We start from the raw sequence: 22992 nt of genomic DNA, 5'->3' as shown, positions 1-22992 counted from the left end.
CATTATTCAATTTATGCAATAAAATTGAATAAAATAAATAGAATTAGGTTTATCTAAATAGCTGATTGAAGTAAAATTACATTATTTCATTCCATTTAGTTTGATTTGACATTATTTTAATTTGTTTGATTTCATTTCACTGATAAAATGAAATTGAATAAAATAAATAGAATTGGTTTATCTAAACAAGTGATAGAAATACAATCACATAATTTTATTCCATTAAGTTTGATTTGACTTTAGTTCATTTTGTTTGATTTTGTATCATCTATAAAATAAAATTGAATGAATAAATATAATTAGGTTCATATGAATAGGGGATAGAAATACAATTACACTATTTCATTCCATTTAGTTTGATTTCCCTTGTTTTAATTTGTTTGATTTTATCTCACCGATAAAATAGAATTGAATAAAATAAATAGAATCAGGTTTATCTAAATAAGTGATAGGAAAACAATCACATAATTTTATTCCATTTAGTTTGATTTGACTTCATTTCATTTGGTTTAATTTCATTTCATTGATAAAATAACAAAATAAATAACAAATAAAATAACAAAATAAATAATAAGAATTAATTGTATTTTAATAATATTAAACAAAAAAATACATTTAATTTAATTTAATTTAATTTAATTTAATTTAATTTAATTTAATTTAATTTAATTTAATTTAATTTAATTTAATTTAATTTAATTTAATTTAACCCCAGTGAGCATGTTATGTATGTTCCAATCCGCTAGGCGGCAGTGTGTGCAGCGATTGCAGCCGAGCGCACTTTTCTTGGTTCTTGTTTTTTTTCCCTCCCAGTCTCCGTCCAAGCCTTCAGAATCTGGTCAACCGATAAACGTCGCCTGGTTGTTTATTACCTCTGGCGTCCGATCGGGGGGACAGAGGCTTTTCCTACTCTGCTTTTTTTTTTTTTTTTAAACACCGACCGCGGAAAATACCGGAACAAGTAAGTGTGAGTTGACTTTGTGGCGAGCAGGAAGCTGCGGAGGAGTCCCAGCAGATCATTGACACACCGATACCGACGGGATTTAAAGTTTACTTCGTACTTCTATGATGCAACAATCTTAATTATTCAAAACAAAAAACAAAAAACCAGAAAGAAGGACTAGGAGTGAGACGAGTCTTGTTTTGTTTTGAAGTGATGGTCCTGAGAACTCTGGTCCTGGGACTGTCCCCTGCACACACACACACACACACACACACACACACACTGTCACACTCACACACCATGCAGAGCATCAGTTTGCGTGAAAGTTTAAAATAAAAATTGCAATGAAATCCACTTTTCAAACCCCAGATCCACCTTCTGGAACTATTGATCAGGGTTGGACTCACCAGAGGCCTTTAATTCTCTGTCACTTTATTTTATTTGTTTTTGGTTTTTTTTTATATACCAGCTTAGAATAATGCACCCAAACCTGAAGGAACGCAGGTGGAAGGGAAGGCACAAACCGGCTGGAAGACTGATAACCGCACAGAAACAGGTTTACGTTCACAGAGGAATCTGTTGGGGGTTAGAAAGGGTTGTAGATTTCTGTGTGACAGATTTTTGAATTTGGAAAAAAGGAACTTAAATGTCACCCGACGCCTGATAAAGTCTAAAACAAGTCTGAACCGTCCTGAAGGAATGATTGTGCATGAATCTTGCGAAACATTATTTGTGATACTTTAACTGACACATTCCAGTGTTGTCCTGTTTGCGATTAATCCATTTTATCATTACGACGATCACAGAAACGATACAAAAGACGTTGACGTTATTCGAGCTTCTTATTTTTCGCAGAATCACTCTTGAGCCGCACTTTGACAAAATAACTAACAGCAAATAACGGCGCAGAGCAGATTGTCGTCGGTCCGAATGAAGAGAGGGGAAAAAACGCCCATCCAACCAAAGTCCAACCAGAGGTCAATAATTAATGCTCCTGCAGCAACATGAAGACAAACGTGCACGGAGATAAATCTATTGGCATGATAAGGAGGAACGTAGAACATGTATGACAATCTCACCATATGTGATCTATTTGATATTTACCAGAATTATGACAAAGGGGGGTAATGTTGCAGCGTGCCGAGTCACTGTTCCAATCTTACCCGCTTTTCAATACATATATCATATTTTTCACGCGTGTGTTTGCATATTTTCACAAAACATTGACGCTTTTTCTTGCTTCTTCATGTGCAAGTGGTGCAAAAAGCTGCGTTGCAGCGTCCCCTGCTGGCCAACCTTTGTAACAGCACAGTTTCTTGGTATACTATTTCTTTAAATAATATATTCATAGAGATATAAATATATGTCTTAGGAAGGCACTTGTTGGCTGATAACATTAGAAAATAAGTCAACAGCTCAGGCAATAAAAGAATTATTGGAGTCAGTGGACTTCATGGAAACAATAACATGTCAGTGTTCATCCTTCTTCAAGTTCAAAATAAAAAAATAAATGTAGGGAAGTAACACCAGCAAAAAAAAAAAAATGCAGAGAAGTTGTCAACTTTGACAGGTATTTCAAAATTAGTACCTGTCAAATTACACTAAACTGTGTTTTTTTTTCATGTAAATCCAGTAATAACATTTTTGTCCTCTTCTTATTCGGACTTTTCTCCTGTATTTTTTTCTGCTATGCTAACATATCGACGTATCGTGGGTAAGCGGCCTATTTCACTCGAATCGTCATGCACGCGAAAATAAGCGTTTCGCGTTATATGTAAAATAAATTGTCTTTTCTTTTTGGAAAATTTCAGCACCCGTCCTGATCTGGCCACCGGACGTGCGTTTTTTTGCTCTTCTAGCTCTTAGAAAAAGCCCTTTTTCTTTTTTTTTTTTTTTAAATATTTATATCGCAAGCAATAACTGCAATTTATTTTCCGTTTTCTTTTCAGACAAAATGTTCCTGTACGTCATCGGCCTGTTGGTCCTGTGGTTTCTCTACCGATGGATCAAAGAAATGCCCCGGGTGCCCGACAAGGCGGATAAGTACGTTTACATCACCGGCTGCGACAGCGGCTTCGGTAATCTCCTCGCCAGACACCTGGACAAGCTCGGTTTCCGCGTGGTGGCCGGCTGCTACACGGGAATGGGCGAGGACGAGCTGAAGAAGAGCTCGTCGGAGAGGTTGATCACCACCCGGCTGGACGTCACCAGCTCGGAGAGCGTCGCCAAAGCGGCGGCTTTCGTCGCCACCCTGGTCGGACAGAAAGGTACGTAAGTTTAGCTTCCCCGGAACGAGCGTTTTTTGTCCTCTGGCGAGCGATTGTTGGTTTTGAGGTGGTCGTGAGCGTCGGCTCACCTGTTCGGATGTGGTCCCCCCTCCCCTGCAGGGTTGTGGGCCGTCGTGAACAACGCCGGCGTCGGTTTGCCCTCCGGTCCGACGGACTGGCTCGTCATCGACGACTACAAGAGCATGTTCGCCGTCAATCTTCTGGGCGTCATCGATGTCACGCTCAGCGTCCTGCCGTTGATCAAGAAGGCCAGGGGTCGAGTGGTGAACGTGTCCAGCGTTTTCGGACGAATCAGCCCGTTCGGCGGACCGTACTGCGTGTCCAAATACGGCGTGGAGTCCTTCAACGATAGCCTGCGGTGCGAGGAGGAGGCGTTTCATTCGCCGTGTCCCTCTCTTCCCTTCGTTTACAGGAATGGTGTTTTTGTTTCAGGCTAAACATGGCTCACTTTGGGGTCAAGGTCTTGTGCATCGAGCCCGGATTCTTTCGAACGAACGTCACAAACACCTCCATGTTGACAAGCGGCTTGATGAAGCTCTGGGACAGGTTGCCTCAGGACGTGAAAGACGATTACGGCAGCAATTTTATGGATAAAGGTGAGTCGCAAAGCCTTTTTCAAGATATGTTAAGTCATGAGAGAAAAATCCTCTTAGCTTTTGTTTCTTTTAAAGGCAAATCAAATACAAGAGCCGGTTCGGAGTCGCAGGAAAGGGATATTAAACCCTCTGGGGGGAACGGTAGAAACAAATTAGTCGGTTTGTTCCTAATTTCATCTACGGATCCGTTGGAAAACAGATTTTCGGCACAAGTGCTACTAATTCCTGAGTCAACTTTAAAAGATATTGACGAACAATGTTCCTACTTACAGGATAAATATCTGAATATTTACCGTCAATATTTTTGGGGTGGAGTGCATCCTCATAAATCTGAGCAACTAGCTAACCAATAAATCCCCCCCCCCCAAAAAAAAATACAGTATCGTGTAACAAAATGATGAGAAAATACTTGTCACAATAAAATTCTGCAGTTATTTTTCCCTAGAAATATTGCAAAGTCGGCATGTTGTAATAATATCCTTTTTTTTTCACTAAAATGAATACATTTGTTACCTTACAGTGAGAATACTCACCTTCTAATACTAATACCTTCTTCCCTCAGCCGCAGGGAATCTTCAAATCTTTGTACTTAAGACCTTAAAACACTTGATAGCCTTAACCTGAATATTTATATTTTATTGTACTTTTTACTCTCCCTCCTTCCTACTATTATCTATTATTGTTATGTTTTTGCTTGAAACTCTGGCACAACTTCGGGATAAATAAAGTTGTTCTCATCTCGTCTCATTAATAGGATGTGTTCTCTTAGACACCAGCAGAGGGCGCTGTTGCTCAGCAAACCTATAAAATAATCAAATCTTGAGTTTTTCTTGCTCCTTTTTTTTTTTTTATGGTTACCTTTTTTTTTTTTTTTTTCCTGAGATTATCAACTCGGATTAACCTTCAAGGCGCTCCGTGCATGAAACGTTTTGTCTCGTAGCTCTCGAGCTGATGAACGAGCGCTTCAAGCAGCTGACCGACGGCGACCTGATGAAGGTGGTGGGCTGCATGGAGCACGCCATCACCGCCGTTCATCCCCGCACCCGCTACTCCCCCGGATGGGACGCCAAATTCATCTGGCTGCCTCTGTCCTATCTACCCACCTGGATCGCCGACCCTCTCTTGCTTAGAAGCACCCAGAAGCCCAAAGTGTCCGTCCTGTAGGCTCGATCCAGAGTCCCCTCTTTGGTTTCTCCTCCCTCAGTGTCGTCTCATCTCTTCCGACCGCGCAATCGAATTTATCTCTAATTCAGGCCAGTTTGTCAGTTTGCGGCCGAACCGATGTGCCGTGTTGGAAGAAGTTGTAAAAAAAAAATGCAAATGTACTCAAAAAAATCCATCAATAAAAACCTGATTGGATCGCCGAGGTCTTTTAACTCGTCACTTTTGTTACCGGGTCGTCGGCGGGGATTATCTCGACTCTTGTCGCTTCGCTTTGCTTTCCGGGTGGACTTTGTCTTGGCCGCAGCTCGGGGTCAGCGATCGTTCGCTCCTCGACGGCAAACACCAGCACGGCGCGTCGCGCAACCTGCGAAATGTCGTGGCCTCGGAGAGTTGATTCGAGGTGAAATGGGAATGCGGTTATCGGGACGTGAGCTTGTGTTGTCGATGACACAATCCCCGGGCTTTTGAAACAACCGGCGTGTTGTTATGTTGCAGATGGTCCTGGACTGTGTTCGCTTCCAGCCTGGAGTTTCCCTTATCAGCTGAAAGGGATTGTTACTGTGGCCTGGTATTTTTGTTTTATTTTTTTCTCCGAAAACGGAAGGCAGATTTACCTCCCCAGCAAGTGTAGTCATGGTACGTCAACATACTTCATCTATATTGAAACTTAAAAACGCACAAGAGATAATCGAAAGAGTCAAAAAAAAAAAAAAAACGTCCTTATTTTCCCCCTGTTTTTAAATCAAAATACTGGGAAAGGCTTTTATTTGTCATTTCCAGCTAATATTGTCAATTCTCTTGGTTTTAAAATCACGCCAGTGGACATTAATCGTGTACAAATGACTTGTGTTTCATTGTTGTGAATAGGAAAATAATGCTTTTTGATAACGCGCTATTGATTATTACCAATGAGCATCATGGAGCGTTAATTACCTCGGACCATGCTGCGTGAATGTTTTACGCTTACAAATAAATAGAGGGTTTATATTATTTCTGCATTCAAATATAATATGTTGTATTTTACGACTGTTCCGTCTTGTTTCGCCCTTTTGATAAAAAAAGTACAAAGGTTAAAAAAAAAAAAGATAATATTGTCAAGTGCTCTCCTGCTGGATATGAGATACTCGTTTCTTTTCTCCACATTTGCAACATATATTGAATTTCTAAAAAATCCTACAATCGGGAACCAAATACCGATTTTTATCAGGTATTTCTTATTTTCTGCCCTTAATTGGAATGTTAAGCCACTTTCAGAGAGGATGCACGAGGAGCTTAACATTTCACCTTCCCGCTACTGGAAAACTAAATATTTATGAACGGAACTATATACACATGTTCATATTTACACATCATCCCGTTCATACAGTTCTATCCCGTCATTTCGCACGTAAGTATCTGCATGAATAAAATTATTTTTGGGAGGATGATGAAATTGAATTTAGTGTTTTTTTTGTTTTTCCTCAATTTTTTTTTCTTTTTTTTTTTTTACAAATATCAAATTAATCCTTCCAGGCAATTTCAAGCACCATGATAAAGGTGATAAAATAACATTTAAAAATGACTGTTGAATGTTGAAAATTGCCAAAATACTCATGGTAATCATCGAATTTATGTGTGTGTGTGTGTGTGTGTGTGAAACGTTTTCAAGTGTGAGTAACTCGTCTCATATCTCTATGTTCAGGTGTCAACTGCTGATCTCTTAGAGGTAAGTGGATAAACCCTCTCAACTCATATAATGCATTCACACACACACACACACACACACACACACACACACAGACACAGCAGACCATCACATATGTGAAAAGTCCAATAAACTCTTTGTCTTAAAAAGGTTTGCATATGAGGACATGTCAGTCACGATAAATAGTTTTTCCAGAGATAGTTAAGGTAAAGAGGTGATTTGTTTTTGAGTTGTGTCGCTAAAACTGCCCAAACATCTTTAGACTCTGAAAAGATTTGGAAAAAAGACTCGTGGAAAACTATCATCTCACTCCAGCTCCCATCGAAAGACTAGTTTTTTAGAGTTTTAAGAGTCGGCCTAGTCTGACTGGAGTTTTGACAAAGACTGTGGATCTTACGTTCAAAGATTTGGACAAGACTCGTGGAAAACTACGAGTAGATTCTTTCTAGAATCAGAAGAAAAAAAAAGCAAATTGGCAACTTGGGGGCACATGGGGTGTAGCAGCATCAAATTCAATAATAATAATAAATAATGACAAAATGAAAAATAAATAAATAAATCTAAAAATAAAATAAAATGAAATAAAAAAATAAGTTAAAATATACATATGTATAAAAAAAAGAGTAAAATCAAATTTTAAAAAAGTATAATATATATACTGCTCCAAAAAATAAAGGGAACCCATAAGCAACACACTGTGACTCCAAGTCAATCACATTTGTGTGAAATCAAACTGTCCACCTCGGAAGCAACACTGATCCATTTTGACTTGATTTCAGGACATTACATCAACGTTGGATCAGCCTGTAGTTTGTTTTTCCACTTTTATTTGGAGTGTGACTCCAAATCCAGACCTCCATGGGTTCATATATTTTTTCTTTCCATTGATATTTTTCATATTTTTTCATTTTGTTGTCAGCACATTCAACTATGTAGAGAACACCCAAGAAAGTATTTTAGAAGAATATTTCATTCTTAGTTATTTCAGTATTCCCTTAATTTTTGTCAGCTATATATATATATATATATATATATTTTTTTTTTTTAATTATTATTTTTTTTAATATATATATATATATATATATATAGATTACTGCACAGAATTGTGCAAATTGTAAGTAAGCTTGCTTTGCATTTATAGAATAAATATATCATGAGTGGCATTACACTGGCAATGAGGGGTCTGCAGGATGTAGCATTTTTTTCCCCACCATGCAATGTTTTCACCAGATATTTGCAGAGCGTCCGTTGCTTTTCCCTCTCCGCTCGGTCGCGATAAATAATCATAAATAAATAGTCATAAAGCCGGGCTGTTCCGTCCACACCTCCGCCGTCCGCTCCTCTTTCCGGGCGGTCCTGATCGTTACCGTTCATCCTTACCGCCAAAAAATACCGTCTCAATCCATCAATTGTTTGTCTACTAAGTTTCCTTTTTCCGGTGTTGTTCAAGCTCAGCTATTGGTTGTTGATTGTGTATTAAGACTTGCGATAATAACAAACATGTTTGTTTTTGTCACAAACCCAAGACAAGGAAAAGACTGAGCTAAGTTTGGAATATTACAAATGTTATACATTATACTACACTGCTCAAAAAAATAAAGGGAACACTTAAAAAATACATCCTAGATCTAAATGAATGAAATATTCTTATGAAATACTTTGCTCTTTACACAGTTGAATATGCTGACAACAAAATCACACAAAAATGATCAATGGAAATCAATTGTATCAACCCATGGAGGTCTGGATTAGGAATCACACTCAAAGTTAAAGTGTAAAAACAAACTCCAGGCTGATCCAACTTTGATGTAATGTCCTTAAAACAAGTCCAAATGAATCTGTGTTGCTTCCTGAGTGGACACTACGATTTCACAGAAGTGTGATTGACTTGGAGTTACATTTTGCTATTCAAGTGTTCCCTTTATTTTTTTGAGCAGTATATATTCTACCAAGATGACGGGAGCGCACCGCGACCCCAGTAAGACTCTTCAGATTTCTCTCATTTTCAAGTGTGCGACGGTGAAAATGGCTCGCTGTGAATTCTGTGCTTGTAGGTGCTCCTCTCCCATCCGGCCTTAACCTTTGCCTTCCTGCTGGTCATTTTCTACGCCGTACGCCGGTACGTCAGAGATTCCTCCGAGGTGGAGGACCTGAGCCGTAAGCACGTGCTCGTCACCGGCTGCGACAGCGGCTTCGGGAACCTGCTGGCCAGACGGCTGGACCGGCAAGGCTTCCGCGTCATCGCCGCCTGCCTGACGGAGGAGGGGGCGTCCGATCTGGCCTCGGCCGCCTCCCGCCGGCTGAAGACGGTCCTGCTGAACGTTACGGACGGCGAGAGCATCAGGAGGACGGCGGAGTTTGTGAGCGGGGAGGTGGGAGAGCGAGGTGAGTCGGGCGGGGGGCAACGGACAGATAGGGTGCCAGTCAGAGTGAGGCACTGGGAGAGATAAAGACAACCTGAACCGCACCGCCATCAACCCGTCATCCTCCCACTGGTGTGCTCAGCAAATCCTCTTTTTCAGGAAGAGGAGAAACACTCTTCCCCCTCGCAGTGCGGTAAAGCTTCCTCACGCCAACTTCTGCTGCGAGCGATGCCAGAACCCTGCCGTCGTCGACGTAAAACTAGCGGGTCGGGGTTTTTGCAAGACCCCCCAAAACACAAGAAAAAAACAAAACAAAACGGAGCAGTGAGGAAGATACGATGGACCCCCAGCGAAAAGTTGAGACGTGATCATTTCGATGGTATTTGCAGATATAATTAACCCTCAGCGAACCTCACTCAACCCTGTACCATCCTCCCTGCGCATACGCCTGGACCTTCTGCTTACTGGTATCTTCAGAAACATTCTTGGAGGCAGTTGCCACCTCTGCTTTTTTTTCTGTTAAAAAAAAAAAATATATGTATACATATTAATTTTATAAATACATATATAAAAATATGTATATAATTTATATTTTTTTATTATATTATATTTATATTATATATACTTATATATATTTTTAAATATATTCACGTGTATATATAAAATACATACAAATACATTTCCACACACATATATTTTTTTGTATATATATGTATATATTGATATAAAAATAAAAAATATTTATATATTTTATATATATATATATATATATATATATATACTGCTCAAAAAAATAAAGGGAACACTTGAACAACACACTGTAACTCCAAGTCAATCACACTTCTGTGAAATCATAGTGTCCACTCAGGAAGCAACACAGATTCATTTTGACTTGTTTTAAGGACATTACATCAAAGTTGGATCAGCCTGGAGTTTGTTTTTACACTTTAATTTTGAGTGTGATTCCTAATCCAGACCTCCATGGGTTGATACAATTGATTTCCATTGATCATTTTTGTGTGATTTTGTTGTCAGCACATTCAACTGTGTAAAGAGCAAAGTATTTCATAAGAAGATTTCATTCATTTAGATCTAGGATGTGTTTTTTAAGTGTTCCCTTTATTTTTTTGAGCAGTGTATATTATATACATATAGAAATTTAAATATATACATGAATATATAAAAAAAAAAATATATAGATACATATGTATGTTTGTATAAACTGCCATGGTGCCGTCGATCGAGGTACAAAAGTGGACTGACTGAACTATCGTCCCAATCCTTCGACAGATTTTGCAGGGCTTTTGAGGCGTTTGTTTGAGCGTGAGACCAGTCACTTTAATTTCTTCCTCTTCTTGTCGCTTCCCTTCCTCTTCCTTGCTGGCAGAATTCATCATCTCGTTGAGGTCCTCGTCCACCAGCAGAGGAGATCTCAGATTTTATTTATTTATTTTAAAATTTATTATAAAATTTTAGTTTGATTTTATCATACTTTTTACCTTTTTTTTTTTCTTCTCGGGCTATGATATGACAAAAAAAAAAATGTTGAAATACCAGCAAAAAATACGAAATAAGGAAAAAAAAACATATGAACTTAAGTGACGTCCCATTCCCAATTCATAGGGATCAATATGCACCATTTGCAGCTAGAACAGGTACAACTCTTCTGGGAAGGCTGTCCACAAAGTTCAGGAGTGTGTTTATGGGTGTTTTTGAGCATTTTCCCAGAAGCGCATTTGTGACATCGCACACCGATGTCGGACAAGAAGGCCCGACTCTCAGTTTGCGCTCTACTTCCCCACCAGACTCTGTCATCCATGTCTTTATGGACCTTGCTTTGTGCACTGGTGCACAGTCATGTTGGGAAAGGAAGGGTCCAGGTCCAAACTCTTCCCACAAAGTTGGGAGCATGGAATCGTCCAAAATGTCTTGGTATGCTGAGGTTTCACTGGAACTAAGGGCCCGAAAAACAACCCCTCGCCATAATCCCCCCCCCCCTCCGCCAAACTTCACACTTGACACAATGCAGTCATACAAGTAGCGTTCTCCTGGCGACCTCGTCCATCAGATCGCCAGATCTAGAAGCGCGAGTCGCCTCTCCAGAGAAGGCGTCTCCGCCGCTCTAGAGTCCGGCGGCGGCGTGCTTTACACCGCCGCATCCCACGCTTTGCATTGCACTTTGGTTGCAGCTGCTCGGCTGTTTAAACCCATCCTGTGAAGCTCTCTGCGCACTGTTCTACAGATAATCATGAAGTTTGGAGGTCTTTAGCAATTGACTGCAAAAAGTTGGCCACCTCTTTGCTCTATGCAGCTCCGCACTTTGAGTCTGTCGTTCCCAAACGCTTCCTATGGAAACATTGCAGAATATTTGGATTTGTCGCACAGGTGGCATCCTATCGCAGTTCCACGCTGGAACTCACTGAGCGACCCATTCTTTCACAAATGTTTGTAAAAAAACAGTCTGAATGCTTGAATTGATCCACCCGTGGCCATGGAAGCGATTGGAAAACCTGATTCCGATTGCTCAGATGGGTGAGAGAATACTTTTGGCCGTATAGTGTTTTAAAAAAAAATCACGAACAGCTCAAAAGCTCAATAATCGTGACGCTAACATGAATGTCCGAGGCCCAGCGGGAGGTGATCGGAAACAACGCGCTTTAAAAATCAAGAACCTTATAGTCTGATTATTTAGTTTTCACCTTCAGGAAGGCAAACGGTGGCTCTTTGTGTCTCCCCCTGCAGGTCTGTGGGGGCTGGTGAACAACGCCGGCAGGTCCACGCCCATCGGTCCCGCCGAGTGGATGAAGTTGGAGGATTTCACGCGTGTTTTGGACGTGAATCTGGTCGGGGTCATCGAGGTGACCCTCCGCTTTCTGCCGCTCCTGAAGAAAGCCCGGGGACGCGTGGTGAACGTGGCCAGCGTCCTCGGCCGGCTGGCTCTCACGGGAGGAGGCTACTGTCTGTCCAAATGGGGGGTGGAGGCTTTTTCCGACAGCCTCAGGTAAACGGCGGGATGTGTCGAGAAGAAGCCGCCTATCAAAGAAATAGAATTAGATTAAAAAAAAAAAATAAATACAAAAAAAACAGCAACTTCCAGCTTGAGCTGATTTTCAAACTAATAAAACAGTGTCAGCGTTATATTTATATATATATAGACCTTAAAACACTTGATAGCCTTAACTTTGACACTTTATATTTTATCTATATTTCTTATTCTCCCTCCTTCCTACTATTATCTATCATTATGTTTTACTTGAAACTCAAGCACAACAATTTCCATCGGGATAAATAAAGTTATTCTTATCTTATCTTATATTTCTATTAAAGTATAGAGGCTAAGTCTGATGTTTTCTTTTAATGTAACAATTTCTTTTAGATGTAAAGGGTTAATTTTTTTTTTCAAATTTTTTTAATTGAGTTTTTGACAGCAACTGTGGGAATACGATGCAAAAAAGAGAGTTATGGTTGTGTAAGGATCCTTTTTTAAATCTAATTGTGATCAGAAATAACTTGCAAAGCGCGACATCCCTTGCTGGATATTTACTTAACACCTTTCAAACACAGTTTGAACAGTCGCTTCAAAATTATCACAATAGATAAAAGTTGAACCTTTTAAAAAAGGACAGAAATATGGAAAATGTATCAGGCACTGAAGTTTAAGGTCATCCAGGATTAAGATTTCTCTCTACAAGAATATTTCTGCAAAATTGTTTTTTTTTTTTTTTGTAAGAGGCCATTTTTGTTATATTTCATAAATATACATTACTTATACTTTGTTGTCTGCTAAGTTAAATATCTCTAAAAATTAACCTCATAGCAAAGAATGAATCAGTGAGATGGTAAATAAGCATTGCAGCTCTATTAAAAAAAAAACAAAAAAAAAACGTTTAAATAAATAAATAAACGTAAAAAATAAAAAACTCACTAACCCAAGCATACTGTTCCGTATATTTCCTGTGCATCGTGTATTTGCAAGTGTATTTCCAGTCCCTATGTCCTCTTTTGTAAGTCGCTTTGGATAAAAGCGTCTGCCAAATGCAATGTAATGCAATGTAATGTTTCTGATTTCCAGGAGGGATATGCAACCATTTGGCATCAAAGTGAGTATTATCGAACCCGGCTTCTTTAAGACCAACGTGACCCGGCTGGATCTCATCGAAGCCGACCTGAGGAGGCTGTGGGTCGGCCTCCCCCAAGATGTCAAAGACTCCTACGGAGCCGCGTACTTCGACGAATGTGAGCAGGAAAATTCAGAAAACCGTAATCGCGATCGATCCGTCCTTTTTTTTTTTTTTTGGTTTGGTTTGTTTTTTAGACGATTCCCCCTCTTTTGTCTTTAGATCTAAAAGCTCAGAGCTTCTCAATGGGCATCCTGTGCAGTCCTGACATCTCCAAGGTGACCGGGTGTATGGAGCACGCCTTGACCGCTCGTTTCCCGCGCACGCGTTACAGCGCAGGCTGGGATGCCAAACTCCTCTGGATCCCTTTGTCCTACCTCCCCTCGTTCGTGTCGGACTTCGTCGTGGAGAAACTTCTACCTCGGCCTTTGGCTGCGACCGCAAGCGCAAAAAAAACCCCCCCGCAGGCCGGAAGCTAGTCAACGAAAATAAGTCGAGACCATCACAAAATAGAAAATTTATTCATTCATGTCTCAGTAGCAGCAACTGAACCATGCGGAGACCTTCCTGGATGATCAGAGAAAATTAGAATTTCCTTAATAAAATGCGAAAGAAATCATTTGTAAAAGGGTCGTTCCAGAAACTGTGGCCGTGATTCAGGAAACGCAGTTTCAAAGTCTGGGGATAATAAAAGTAAAATGCTTTATTCGATATACTACCATTAGTATTTCACGTTTTTTGTTTTGTGCATCTTCGCATAATTGGTGCGTTTTTGAACAATTAAAAAGGTGTAAATCTATCTTTTTTCGTTTGCTTTGTCAGCCCTGAAGGTATTGAGGTATATAAAACATGAAATAAGACCTAAATACATCTTCACTTTTGTTACGTGGAAAAATAAAATAAAATCAGCATCCCGTGGTTTTCTCTGATACCCTCTGATTATAAAGTACTGTACATTCAGAATACATCTCACCTTTCATATGTGTTATTGTGTTTATGCAATACTACTCTTAATGGCTATTTCAAATAGTTTGAACATTTCTCTTGAACAAAATCTTAATATTTAAATTTACAAATATACAACATATTCATCTACATCTTCATCAGCAGCTTCAGTGCAAAGATATACGTATTGTACATCGGAATACGGAAGAAAACATGGACACAAGAATTGGCATCGGAAATGTCAGAAGGCATGTTCTTCATTCAATGGAAACGTTTATCTCTTGACTAAAACAAATTTTCAGACTTCCACACAGGCTGCATAAAAAAATAAATTCTGTGCAAATTGTGTTTCTTCTTTTTTTTTTTTTTTTTTCTCATTTTTCTTCCCGTCAGAAAGAAGGGGTTATACGTCACTGTCCTCTCTGACGAGGTTGGCTGTGTCTTTGAAACTGTCCTCGGTCGGTGAAAAGGTGCTTGGACGCTCCCGCTTCTGGATTTTGGCGGGCTCTGGGCCGGAAGGGTCCGCGTCGCTTCTCGCTGGGTTCTCGTCCTTCATCTGCAAAACATCCCCGTTCGGATCACCGTCGGCTTGAAAAAAAACCACGATTCCGACCCCAAAAAGAAACGTACCTCTGAATATGACGGGTTGTCAAACGTGGTGCTCGGCTTTAACTTTCGCTTGAAGAAACTCCACTTTGACTCCTGCGATGAAAGCAACAACAAAGCTGCGGCTTCAAAAAGCGGACGGATTTATCTTGCTTTTTTTGTGGACAAAGTGCGCGGAGAGACACTCACGTCCGCAGGTTTGACGCCGATACCGTCGCAGGACGGGGTCGCGGTGTCGGCGGGCGGCTCAACCTGATACAGCGGGTTGACGAAATTGTTCTGAATCTCCTCCCCGCTCACGTTCACGGTTACCTGTCGGAAGAAATAGATAAATGCAACAAGAAGCAACAAGACTAGCATCATCTCTCTCAACCTTCAAGAAACAAGTAAAAACTCTTCTCTGTCAGGACTATTTACTGTGCTGATGCTTGAGCTGCCCAAGATCAGGTTAGGCAGCAAGTTAGGCTATACAGTATGTATGTGTACGTTTGTGTACGTCTTTGTCAAAAAAAAAAAAAAAAAAAAAAAAAAGAAAAAAAAAACCTCCCTAACCCAAGCTTACTGTTGTGTTTATTTCCTGTGCATCTTGTATTTGCAAGTGTTATTTGCAGTCCTTATGTCCTCTATTGTAAGTCGCTTTGGATAAAAGCGTCTGCCAAATGTAATGTAATGTAATGTAATGTAAAAAATGTAATTTCACAACTAAAGGACTGTCTCAGGAAATTGGAATATTGTGATAAAGTTCTTTATCTTCTGAAATGTAATTAAAAAAACAAAAATGTCATACATTCTGAAATCATTACAAATCAACTGAAATATTGCAAGCCTTTTTTTTTTTTACTGTTTATATATTTTCCTACTATTATTTATCATTGTTATGTTTTACTCGAAACTCTGGCACAACAATTTCCTTCAAGATAAATAAAGTTGTTCTTATTCTTATTCTTATTTTCAATATTGCTGATTATGGCTTACATATATAGAAAACTCAAAAATCCTATCTCAAAATATTAGAATATCATGAAAGAGTTTTTTTTTTTAAATTGCATTACAGATTATAAAGAACTTTATTACAATATTCTAATTTTCTGAGACAGTCCTGTATATAACATCTAGTTAATATGTATGCAGGAGACGTGCGACGCCCACGAGAAAAGACGGAAGCATTTTATGCTTTTTATGCATTTTATGAATTTATTTTCATCTTGAAAATAAATGCTGGGCTCGGATTTTTCAAGCCACGGTTCCTTGTATTTTGGGTTGGAACAATAGTTGTGAAAAGCGCATGTCTTAACTGTGGTTAATACCTTTTGAATACAATTACAAAAATTTAAAAAATCATTTTCGTAGCATTGGTCCAAAACTTGAAGATGATCTGCAGAGTAGAGTTCAGTGTATCATTTAAAATTATTATATGAGATGAGATGATGAGATGAGAACAACTTTATTTATCCGAAGGAAATTGTTGTGCCAGAGTTTCAAGTAAAAACATAACAGTAATAGATAATAGTAGGAAGGAGGGAGAATAAGAAATACAATGAAATATAAATGGTCTTAACTGTTAACTGTTAACTACAAAGATTTGAACATTCCCTTCGGCTGAGGGATATTATAGTTCTATATTATAGAACTATATAAAATCACAATTGGTCTTTTTGAGACTTAGCAAGAGACTTAGGGGCTTATTAGCACAATTACTTTTAAATTGGAATAAAAACAGGATGTAGACGGTGCACTGATGAAAGAAACCAGTAAAATCAAATTGTTTGTGGAGAAAAATATACATCCCCCTTTCTAAAATCTAATTTAAGTGACTGTTAATAATTCATTTATAAATTGTGCAAAGTGTTTTCAGTTTAATGATCCAGATTAAAATGACGTTTCCGCAAAGGGAAGCGCCTTCGACTATTGCTCGTCCCAATTTTGTGCTTCGGATTACACGCACGGCTGCGACTTGTGTATCCACGGTGTTTGTTGGAAATGTACCTGTGTGGCGTGAATGACCGCCGGATCGCTGAGCGTTGGGGGCGCCGTGGCGTACAGAGGGTTCTCAAACGTGACCGGATTCCTCCCGGCCTCCACGGCAAAGTTGTCATTCTGCGGTGATCGAAAAGAGGAGACGGGTTTCGTTCCAGGTTGTTCGACGGCGAGCTTTCGGCGAAAATTTGGCGGAACTCACCACCAGCACGTTGGTGTCAATGAACGAAACTCCGACTTGTGAGGGTCTGAGATCCATATCGTCGCCCGAGTGAAAAGTGACTCCGTTGCCATTGTCACTTGACTTCACTAAACTGCTGAGGCTGCAGAAACACGACATCATTTTAAACCTGGTGTCCAAAAAATGAAAGGGTTCAACGGAAGAGGACTCCAGGGACGGAGCGACTACCTGGGTAATTTCGGCATGGAAGGGATGAAGGATCCTGTTCGTTTGTAGTTGACGAAAACCCCGACCGCCAAACCTCCGGTGATCAAGATGATAATGACCGCCAGCAGAACGGCCACAGCTTGAAAAGACGATTTTGAAAGTATTTATATAGAAATGATTTACGGCCAAAAAAATACATCGATCGTTGTTTATGACTCCCCTCTGACTTTTTCTGCAAAGGGAAGTCAAAAGGTGAACCTGAGTACTATCACTCAGGAAAATGTTTATATATACACACACATATGTGTAAGTATATATACACACATTTTTTTCTGTCATTTTTTTTTTTATGCCTGTACAGTGTCCTCGAGTTTGGTGTACCTTAAATAAAATAAATTATCATTTTTATTGTTATTATTGTTATTTATCAGAGGCAAAGGGTGACCCGTCCAATCCGTTGTTGTCAAGCAAAGATTCTTGTAAACTACTTTATTGCACATTTCTGGCTCAGTGAGTCCAAAATATTATACTTTTTGCATGTCGCGCCTGAAAGGAATCCAGGGAGAAGAAAAGTACCTGTGCCTGCCGGGGCGGCCCTCGACGTCCCCATCTCACAGTAGCTTCCCATATAACCGTATGGACATCTGCAAAAAGGTGTTTGTTTGTTTTTTTTTTTAAAGACGGTGGAATATCAGGCATATTTTAACACCTCTGGTAGAGAATCAATCATTCACTGGTTATAAAAAAAAAAAAAAGACACCTGCAACCAAACTCACTTGCATTGCGGCAGACCCCCTTCATCAGTGTAGCAGAGTCCACCATTCATGCATCTACATGCAAGGGGCATTGGGATAGGTGCCTCAATGGCTGCAGGAGCAGAAGCCAGGCATACACAGAGTCAACAACGGGACGGCACCATGTAACGAACTCACGGAGGGAGCAGCCGCCGCACGTGCACGACGATTTTCTGAATGCGAGTTGAGATGCGACGGGTCAACGGGTAACGCGGGGGGGCAGATGCGTACCTGCGTCGCAGCGGTTGGGATTGGAGCTGGACCGCGAGGATCCTTGAGGGCAGGCGCAGGTGTAGCCGTCGGGCCGCAGGAGACACAGATGACTGCATGCGTTGTCGCAGGGGTTGGGAACTAAAAGGGCAAAAAAAAAAAAAAAAATTAAAAATAATTCAATGATATGTAATGTTTGGGCATTCAGCAAAATAAAATATTCACTATTTAACTATTTAATCAAAATGTATTCAATTTGAGTTTGAGCTTTTTTTTTTTATTTGGAGATTATGCTGATTTTGTATCATCTAAATAAAATGTGTGAAAATATTTTTGTCGCCCTTCATAAGCGAATGCACGTGACGATAAAAGGATGTCAGAGGAGAGACAATGGTGGATAATTTAAGGCTTTTTTTTAATAAATACAAGGAGGACTCAAATAGACATTGAGTATTTTCCATAAATAACCTCCAACCTAACAGGTTCAAAATGTTTCGTTGCATGCGGAAATGTAATTTTGTTTGATTAAAAAAAAATGCAACACATGTTTTGCTTATACATAATAGCAAAAAAGATAACATCATATGCCGTGTTAATTCATTTTAAATTTACACGGCATAGCGCCTCAGCGACTGACTCATTGACTGACTTATCAGTGACATTTTTGAGCATTTTGTTGGGGGGACAGCAAAAGGGATCCGTCACCTGATCGGTTACTGCGGTGCTCCTGATAAATGCGGACCTGGGTCAGCCACGGATTGATGGTCAGCAGCTTGACTTTGTGTCCGGTCCCGAATTTGTCGATCCGCCACACTTCACCCCTCTCCTTCGTCGTCCAGTACACGTGTGTCTCGAAAACATCGAGACTGTGCGGATGTCCGATGTCTGTGGGCGAGAAAACCCGATACCGTCGGTGCACATCGAGCCTCGGTTGCTTTATCAAAATCCCTCCATGACAAATATCTGACCTCCAGATATAACAATCTTTCTGTCGGTGCCGTCGGGCTTCATTGATTCTATCGTGTTTTCTTTGGAGTCACACCAGTAGATCCTGTTCCCGTTCAGATAGTCAATGCTCAGTCCAGTGGGCCAACCCAGGTCCTCTTCGCCGACCAGCACCTGCCTGTGCTGACCGTCCATCCACGCTGACTCGATTTTAGGCTTCTGGCCCCAGTCGCTCCAGTACATCATTCTGCCAATCCAGAAACGATAACAGATAAATCCATATCGTCACCTTCTCACTCTGTTTATGTTCCTGTCCCTGTTGTTGTTGTTTTGGTTGACTATCTTCACCCTTACTGTCTTTTTTTCCCCCCATTCTGTTGTCCAATCTTATCCTCTGTTGTCTATCTATTTGTCTTTTCTAATTGTCTATTTATATTTATATTCATATTTATTGACACTATAACTGTTATGCCTCAGTGACAAAAGGATTTCCCCTATGGGGATCAATACAGTTTATTTTAAGTTATTTCTTGACAAAAAATGATTCTTTGGGGGGCCAAAGTAGACTTCTTATTCAACATAGGGCTCATTTTTCTGAAAAAAATTACTTAAGCAATTATTTTACAAAGGCAATGATATCACTTTCATTAAAAATGTAATACTCATTAACAATGTAAATAGCATTATTATGAAGTTAGTTGGTGTGAGAGAGGAGGACACAGAAAATAGGGTTAGATCGGGGGTAGGCAATTATTTTGGGTGGCGGGCCACATTTCTGATTAATTAATTTTAATTCTTATGCCCCGGCCAACTGGGTATCATGTAAATTGAAGAAAGATGAAAATTGCAATTCAAATATTTACAGTTTTTGGCATTTTATTTCAACTTTAAAATCATGGATGATCATATAAATGTACCGACATTATTTTGTATGTAATCATCCATACAAAATTAAACAAGCCAATAGGAACAGAAGTAGAAGAAGAATGTAAAAAGCATTATTTTCAAGATAAATAATGACCATTTCATACCCAATTGACGGATTGAGAACGATTGCGGCCGGGTGGTCAAGGTCGGTTTGGATTAACCACTTCCTGTATCGCCCGTCCATTTTGGCCACCTCGATCCGATTGGTTCCCGAATCGGTCCAGTAAATATGGCTGTCGGGAGTTAGACGCGCACGTCAATTGAGGCGACACTGAGGTGGCAAGGAAAAGTGCTTATTCCCGGTGAATTACCCGCCGACCCAGTCCACAGCGATGCCTTCGGGGCTGGTGATGTATCTCAAGTTGAGATTCACCTCCTTCACCGGGTTGTTGCCATGGTCATTGAAAGTGGTAATAAAGGCCCGTTTGATAGAGCCAAACTGCGACCCTCGACCTCGGACGGTCCAGTAAACAATGCCTACAACGCGGGGGGGGGGGCAGATGTTAAAATACTTTCAGAGTAGAACATTGAAGAACATAAAGCTGCAAACTATCCAGCAATCAAAGCGGTTTGGTCTACAAATAACTTTATTTTCCAGCCAATAAGCCGCTAATTCGAACCCTGCGGCTTATACAACGATGCGGCTAATCTATGGATTTTTCTTCGCTAACGGCCATCAGGGGGCGCGCTAGCAGGGAGTGCAAAAACGAGACAGACCCAATAGGTCAACACAAAGAAGACGTTAGTTTTTGGCGCGCTTGACGCGAAACGCAGCACGACACGCAAAATATTGAGTTTTCGCAGCCGCTCGACATCGATGTGAATCGTGCATTTTAAGTGGCACTTCGAGGTGAGGGGGAGGCTTGAGAGAAATCATTCACAAAAACTGGCCGCATGCGAAGAGCATCCTTTTCTGAGCGTTTCTGCCAGCGTGGAGCAGTGTGAAAGAATCCAGACTTCAGGGGTTTGAGTTAACAGGATGTTCTGTTTTGTCTGATCGGCCGTTTTACTGCCGTGTTACAGAGACACTGTTTGGAAACAATCAATTAAGTAAATAGATATTAACAAAATCTGTGTAAATATCTCATTTCACAATGTGGATGCTGTGGTATATCCTCTGGTGCGGCTAATCTATGTACAAATATTTTTTTCTTTTAAACTTTAGCGGGTGAGGCTTATATTCCAGTGCGCTCTATAGTCCAGAAAATACAGTAGTGCACAAGATAGCTTTGCGCTATTGGGAATTTTGCAGACAGTCTTACTGAGGCCTTGTTTCTCTGGATCCCAGACGTAGTCCAGGGCTTGGATGTGCTCGGCGTTGTCCAGATAGTCTGAATATTGCTCTGTCGAAAGGTTGAAACGACGGATGCGGACGTTATCCGGCAGCAGCAGCACTGGCGGGTTTCCTGTTTCGGAAAAATCAGAGGTGGTTCTTGCAATCACTGACTCATATGCAGATCCTGGTTATTCCCTTATTGTCAACGTAATGTCCGAATTATTAGCCACCACTTCCACACGCTTTAACAATTCTGCAGCTAAAGCCGCCAAAATATTTAGCCTCGTCACATCAGATCAATGAAATGACCAAATAGGACAAAGTGCAACCAATTAAATTGTTTGAATTTAATCAAATGCACTTCCACTAGATTCTTGAGAGCAGTCATTTTCCACTTTGTCCACACACACCCTCATCATGGAAAACACACAAAGAAATGTACGTATGATGCCGCTTTTGAGTTAAAGGTGACTCAATCTGGCTGTCGAAGAAGGAAATGAATCGATAGCGAGATGTTGGAGACGGCAGAAGAGAACTGACTCAAGTGTGCAGGATGACTTTTCCTAATAGGCCACTGTATTTCTTCTTTTTTTAACCAGACACACTAAGAATAAGAATAAGAACAACTTTATATATCCCGAAAGAAATTGTTGTTTCAAGTAAAACATAACAATAATAGATAATAGTAGGATAGTAGATAATAGTAATAGTAGTAGATAATAGTAGATAAATAGTGGCACTACAAGCGCTGGAAAAAAGCATTCATGGTACATATGTAATGAAAAGTTAAAAAATAAAATAAAATTCTGTGTGAATATCTCATACAAATTACATATATATATATATATATATATATATATATACACATTTTTTTTTTTTTCTTTTCAAATTTAGTGTGTGTGGATTATATTGAGGTGCGCTCAGTAGTCTGAGTGATAGTCGCTAAAAAGTTTTTATTTACCTTGAGCGGCACATGCCTGGCCATTAGGCTCACCCACCGAGGAAAATCCTTCTGCACAGAAACACTCGTAGCTGCCCTTAGTATTGATACAGTGCTGCGGACATTTCCCATACACCTCACACTCGTTGATATCTGCGTAGAAAAAAAAGGGGAGAAATAAAATGAAATCTTATGAACGTACGTCTGAGTAAGTAACGCAGTAGAAACGTTCGCTTCACCTTCACACATGTGTTTTTCTGTCGCTCTGGGCTTAAAGCCGTGCATGCAGGAGCACAGGAAGCCTCCGCTGCTTAGATCAGTGCAGTTGTGTTCACACAGATTCTCACTGCAGGAACCTGCGTTTTCTTCATCTGACAGACCAAGAGAAAAAAATATTGTTACGAATAAATCAATAGTCACGCACAGCTTGTTGTGATGCATTTCAATTTGGTATACTGTTGATCGTACAGTTTCTCAGTGCAAATAAGACAAAAAAGTGCACTATAAATATTAAACAAAAAAGTGTGGGCTGATACAAAGATAAAATAATAATAACAACATATCAATTTTAAAGCTTTCTGACCTTCCCCACAGTGTTATTTACCTTTGCCATATTCTTATAAACTCTCCCTATATAATTCGCAAACACAGCAGCATTGCAGTGTGACACCACGAGTAGCAGGTGCACGTCGATACGAAATGCACATGACAAGCTGCAGAACGAGTGTTTACGCGCAGGAGATGCAGAAAATGATGCTACTGTTGCTGAGCCAATCAGAGCCCAGGATACTCAACACCATGCTCATATTTTATATGAAATTAGATATG

General features: G+C 40.0%; 3 protein-coding genes across 4 annotated transcripts in view; 2 read left to right on the top strand and 1 right to left on the bottom strand.

The window, feature by feature from the left end:
* Positions 1 to 707: 707 nt before the first annotated feature.
* LOC147235023 (retinol dehydrogenase 7-like) lies at positions 708 to 5191 on the top strand. Its single transcript, XM_086145799.1, has 5 exons — positions 708 to 961; positions 2893 to 3210; positions 3331 to 3589; positions 3664 to 3827; positions 4768 to 5191. The coding sequence occupies exons 2-5, from the start codon at positions 2898 to 2900 to the stop codon at positions 4989 to 4991; spliced, it is 960 nt and encodes a 319-aa protein (XP_086001925.1). The 5' UTR covers positions 708 to 961; positions 2893 to 2897; the 3' UTR covers positions 4992 to 5191.
* Positions 5192 to 5277: 86 nt separating this feature from the next.
* LOC147235022 (retinol dehydrogenase 7-like) lies at positions 5278 to 14072 on the top strand. Of its 2 annotated transcripts, XM_086145797.1 has the most exons (7): positions 5278 to 5391; positions 5487 to 5627; positions 6673 to 6696; positions 8730 to 9060; positions 11781 to 12039; positions 13111 to 13274; positions 13379 to 14072. In XM_086145797.1, the coding sequence occupies exons 2-7, from the start codon at positions 5625 to 5627 to the stop codon at positions 13633 to 13635; spliced, it is 1038 nt and encodes a 345-aa protein (XP_086001923.1). In that variant the 5' UTR covers positions 5278 to 5391; positions 5487 to 5624; the 3' UTR covers positions 13636 to 14072. The 2 variants fall into 2 exon arrangements, with proteins under 2 accessions (XP_086001923.1, XP_086001922.1); XM_086145796.1 differs by having other exon boundaries at positions 5278 to 5627.
* lrp2a (low density lipoprotein receptor-related protein 2a) overlaps positions 13662 to 22992 on the bottom strand; it is a 48385-nt gene continuing 39054 nt past the window's right edge. Inside the window, exons 63-78 of the mRNA XM_086144574.1 lie at positions 22404 to 22535; positions 22186 to 22317; positions 21211 to 21354; positions 20260 to 20425; positions 20053 to 20181; positions 19045 to 19268; positions 18782 to 18961; positions 18098 to 18217; positions 17849 to 17939; positions 17649 to 17716; positions 17094 to 17211; positions 16887 to 17007; positions 16694 to 16804; positions 14897 to 15019; positions 14732 to 14803; positions 13662 to 14657 (exon numbers count right to left, since the gene is read on the bottom strand). Of these exons, the coding sequence (XP_086000700.1) occupies positions 14505 to 14657; positions 14732 to 14803; positions 14897 to 15019; positions 16694 to 16804; positions 16887 to 17007; positions 17094 to 17211; positions 17649 to 17716; positions 17849 to 17939; positions 18098 to 18217; positions 18782 to 18961; positions 19045 to 19268; positions 20053 to 20181; positions 20260 to 20425; positions 21211 to 21354; positions 22186 to 22317; positions 22404 to 22535 (2084 nt within the window). The 3' untranslated portion in view covers positions 13662 to 14504. The remainder of the gene's footprint in view (positions 14658 to 14731; positions 14804 to 14896; positions 15020 to 16693; positions 16805 to 16886; positions 17008 to 17093; positions 17212 to 17648; positions 17717 to 17848; positions 17940 to 18097; positions 18218 to 18781; positions 18962 to 19044; positions 19269 to 20052; positions 20182 to 20259; positions 20426 to 21210; positions 21355 to 22185; positions 22318 to 22403; positions 22536 to 22992) is intronic.

The sequence above is a fragment of the Fistularia commersonii genome, chromosome 4, assembly GCF_037954325.1.
Source record: "Fistularia commersonii isolate RoL2024-O1a breed Wild chromosome 4, RoL_Fcom_v1.0, whole genome shotgun sequence".
Taxonomy (NCBI): Eukaryota; Metazoa; Chordata; class Actinopteri; order Syngnathiformes; family Fistulariidae; genus Fistularia; species Fistularia commersonii.
This window is presented reverse-complemented; position numbering and strand designations above follow the sequence as displayed.

Bases quoted from the DNA above. Each gene is read 5' to 3' on its own strand.
- LOC147235023 (XM_086145799.1), top strand. From the start codon at position 2,898: ATGTTCCTGTACGTCATCGGCCTGTTGGTCCTGTGGTTTCTCTACCGA. The intron at 3,590-3,663 runs GTGCGAGGAGGA...TTTTTGTTTCAG, and splicing joins TCCTTCAACGATAGCCTGCG to GCTAAACATGGCTCACTTTG. The intron at 3,828-4,767 runs GTGAGTCGCAAA...TTTGTCTCGTAG, and splicing joins CAGCAATTTTATGGATAAAG to CTCTCGAGCTGATGAACGAG.
- LOC147235022 (XM_086145797.1), top strand. The intron at 9,061-11,780 runs GTGAGTCGGGCG...CTCCCCCTGCAG, and splicing joins CGGGGAGGTGGGAGAGCGAG to GTCTGTGGGGGCTGGTGAAC. The intron at 13,275-13,378 runs GTGAGCAGGAAA...TTTTGTCTTTAG, and splicing joins AGCCGCGTACTTCGACGAAT to ATCTAAAAGCTCAGAGCTTC.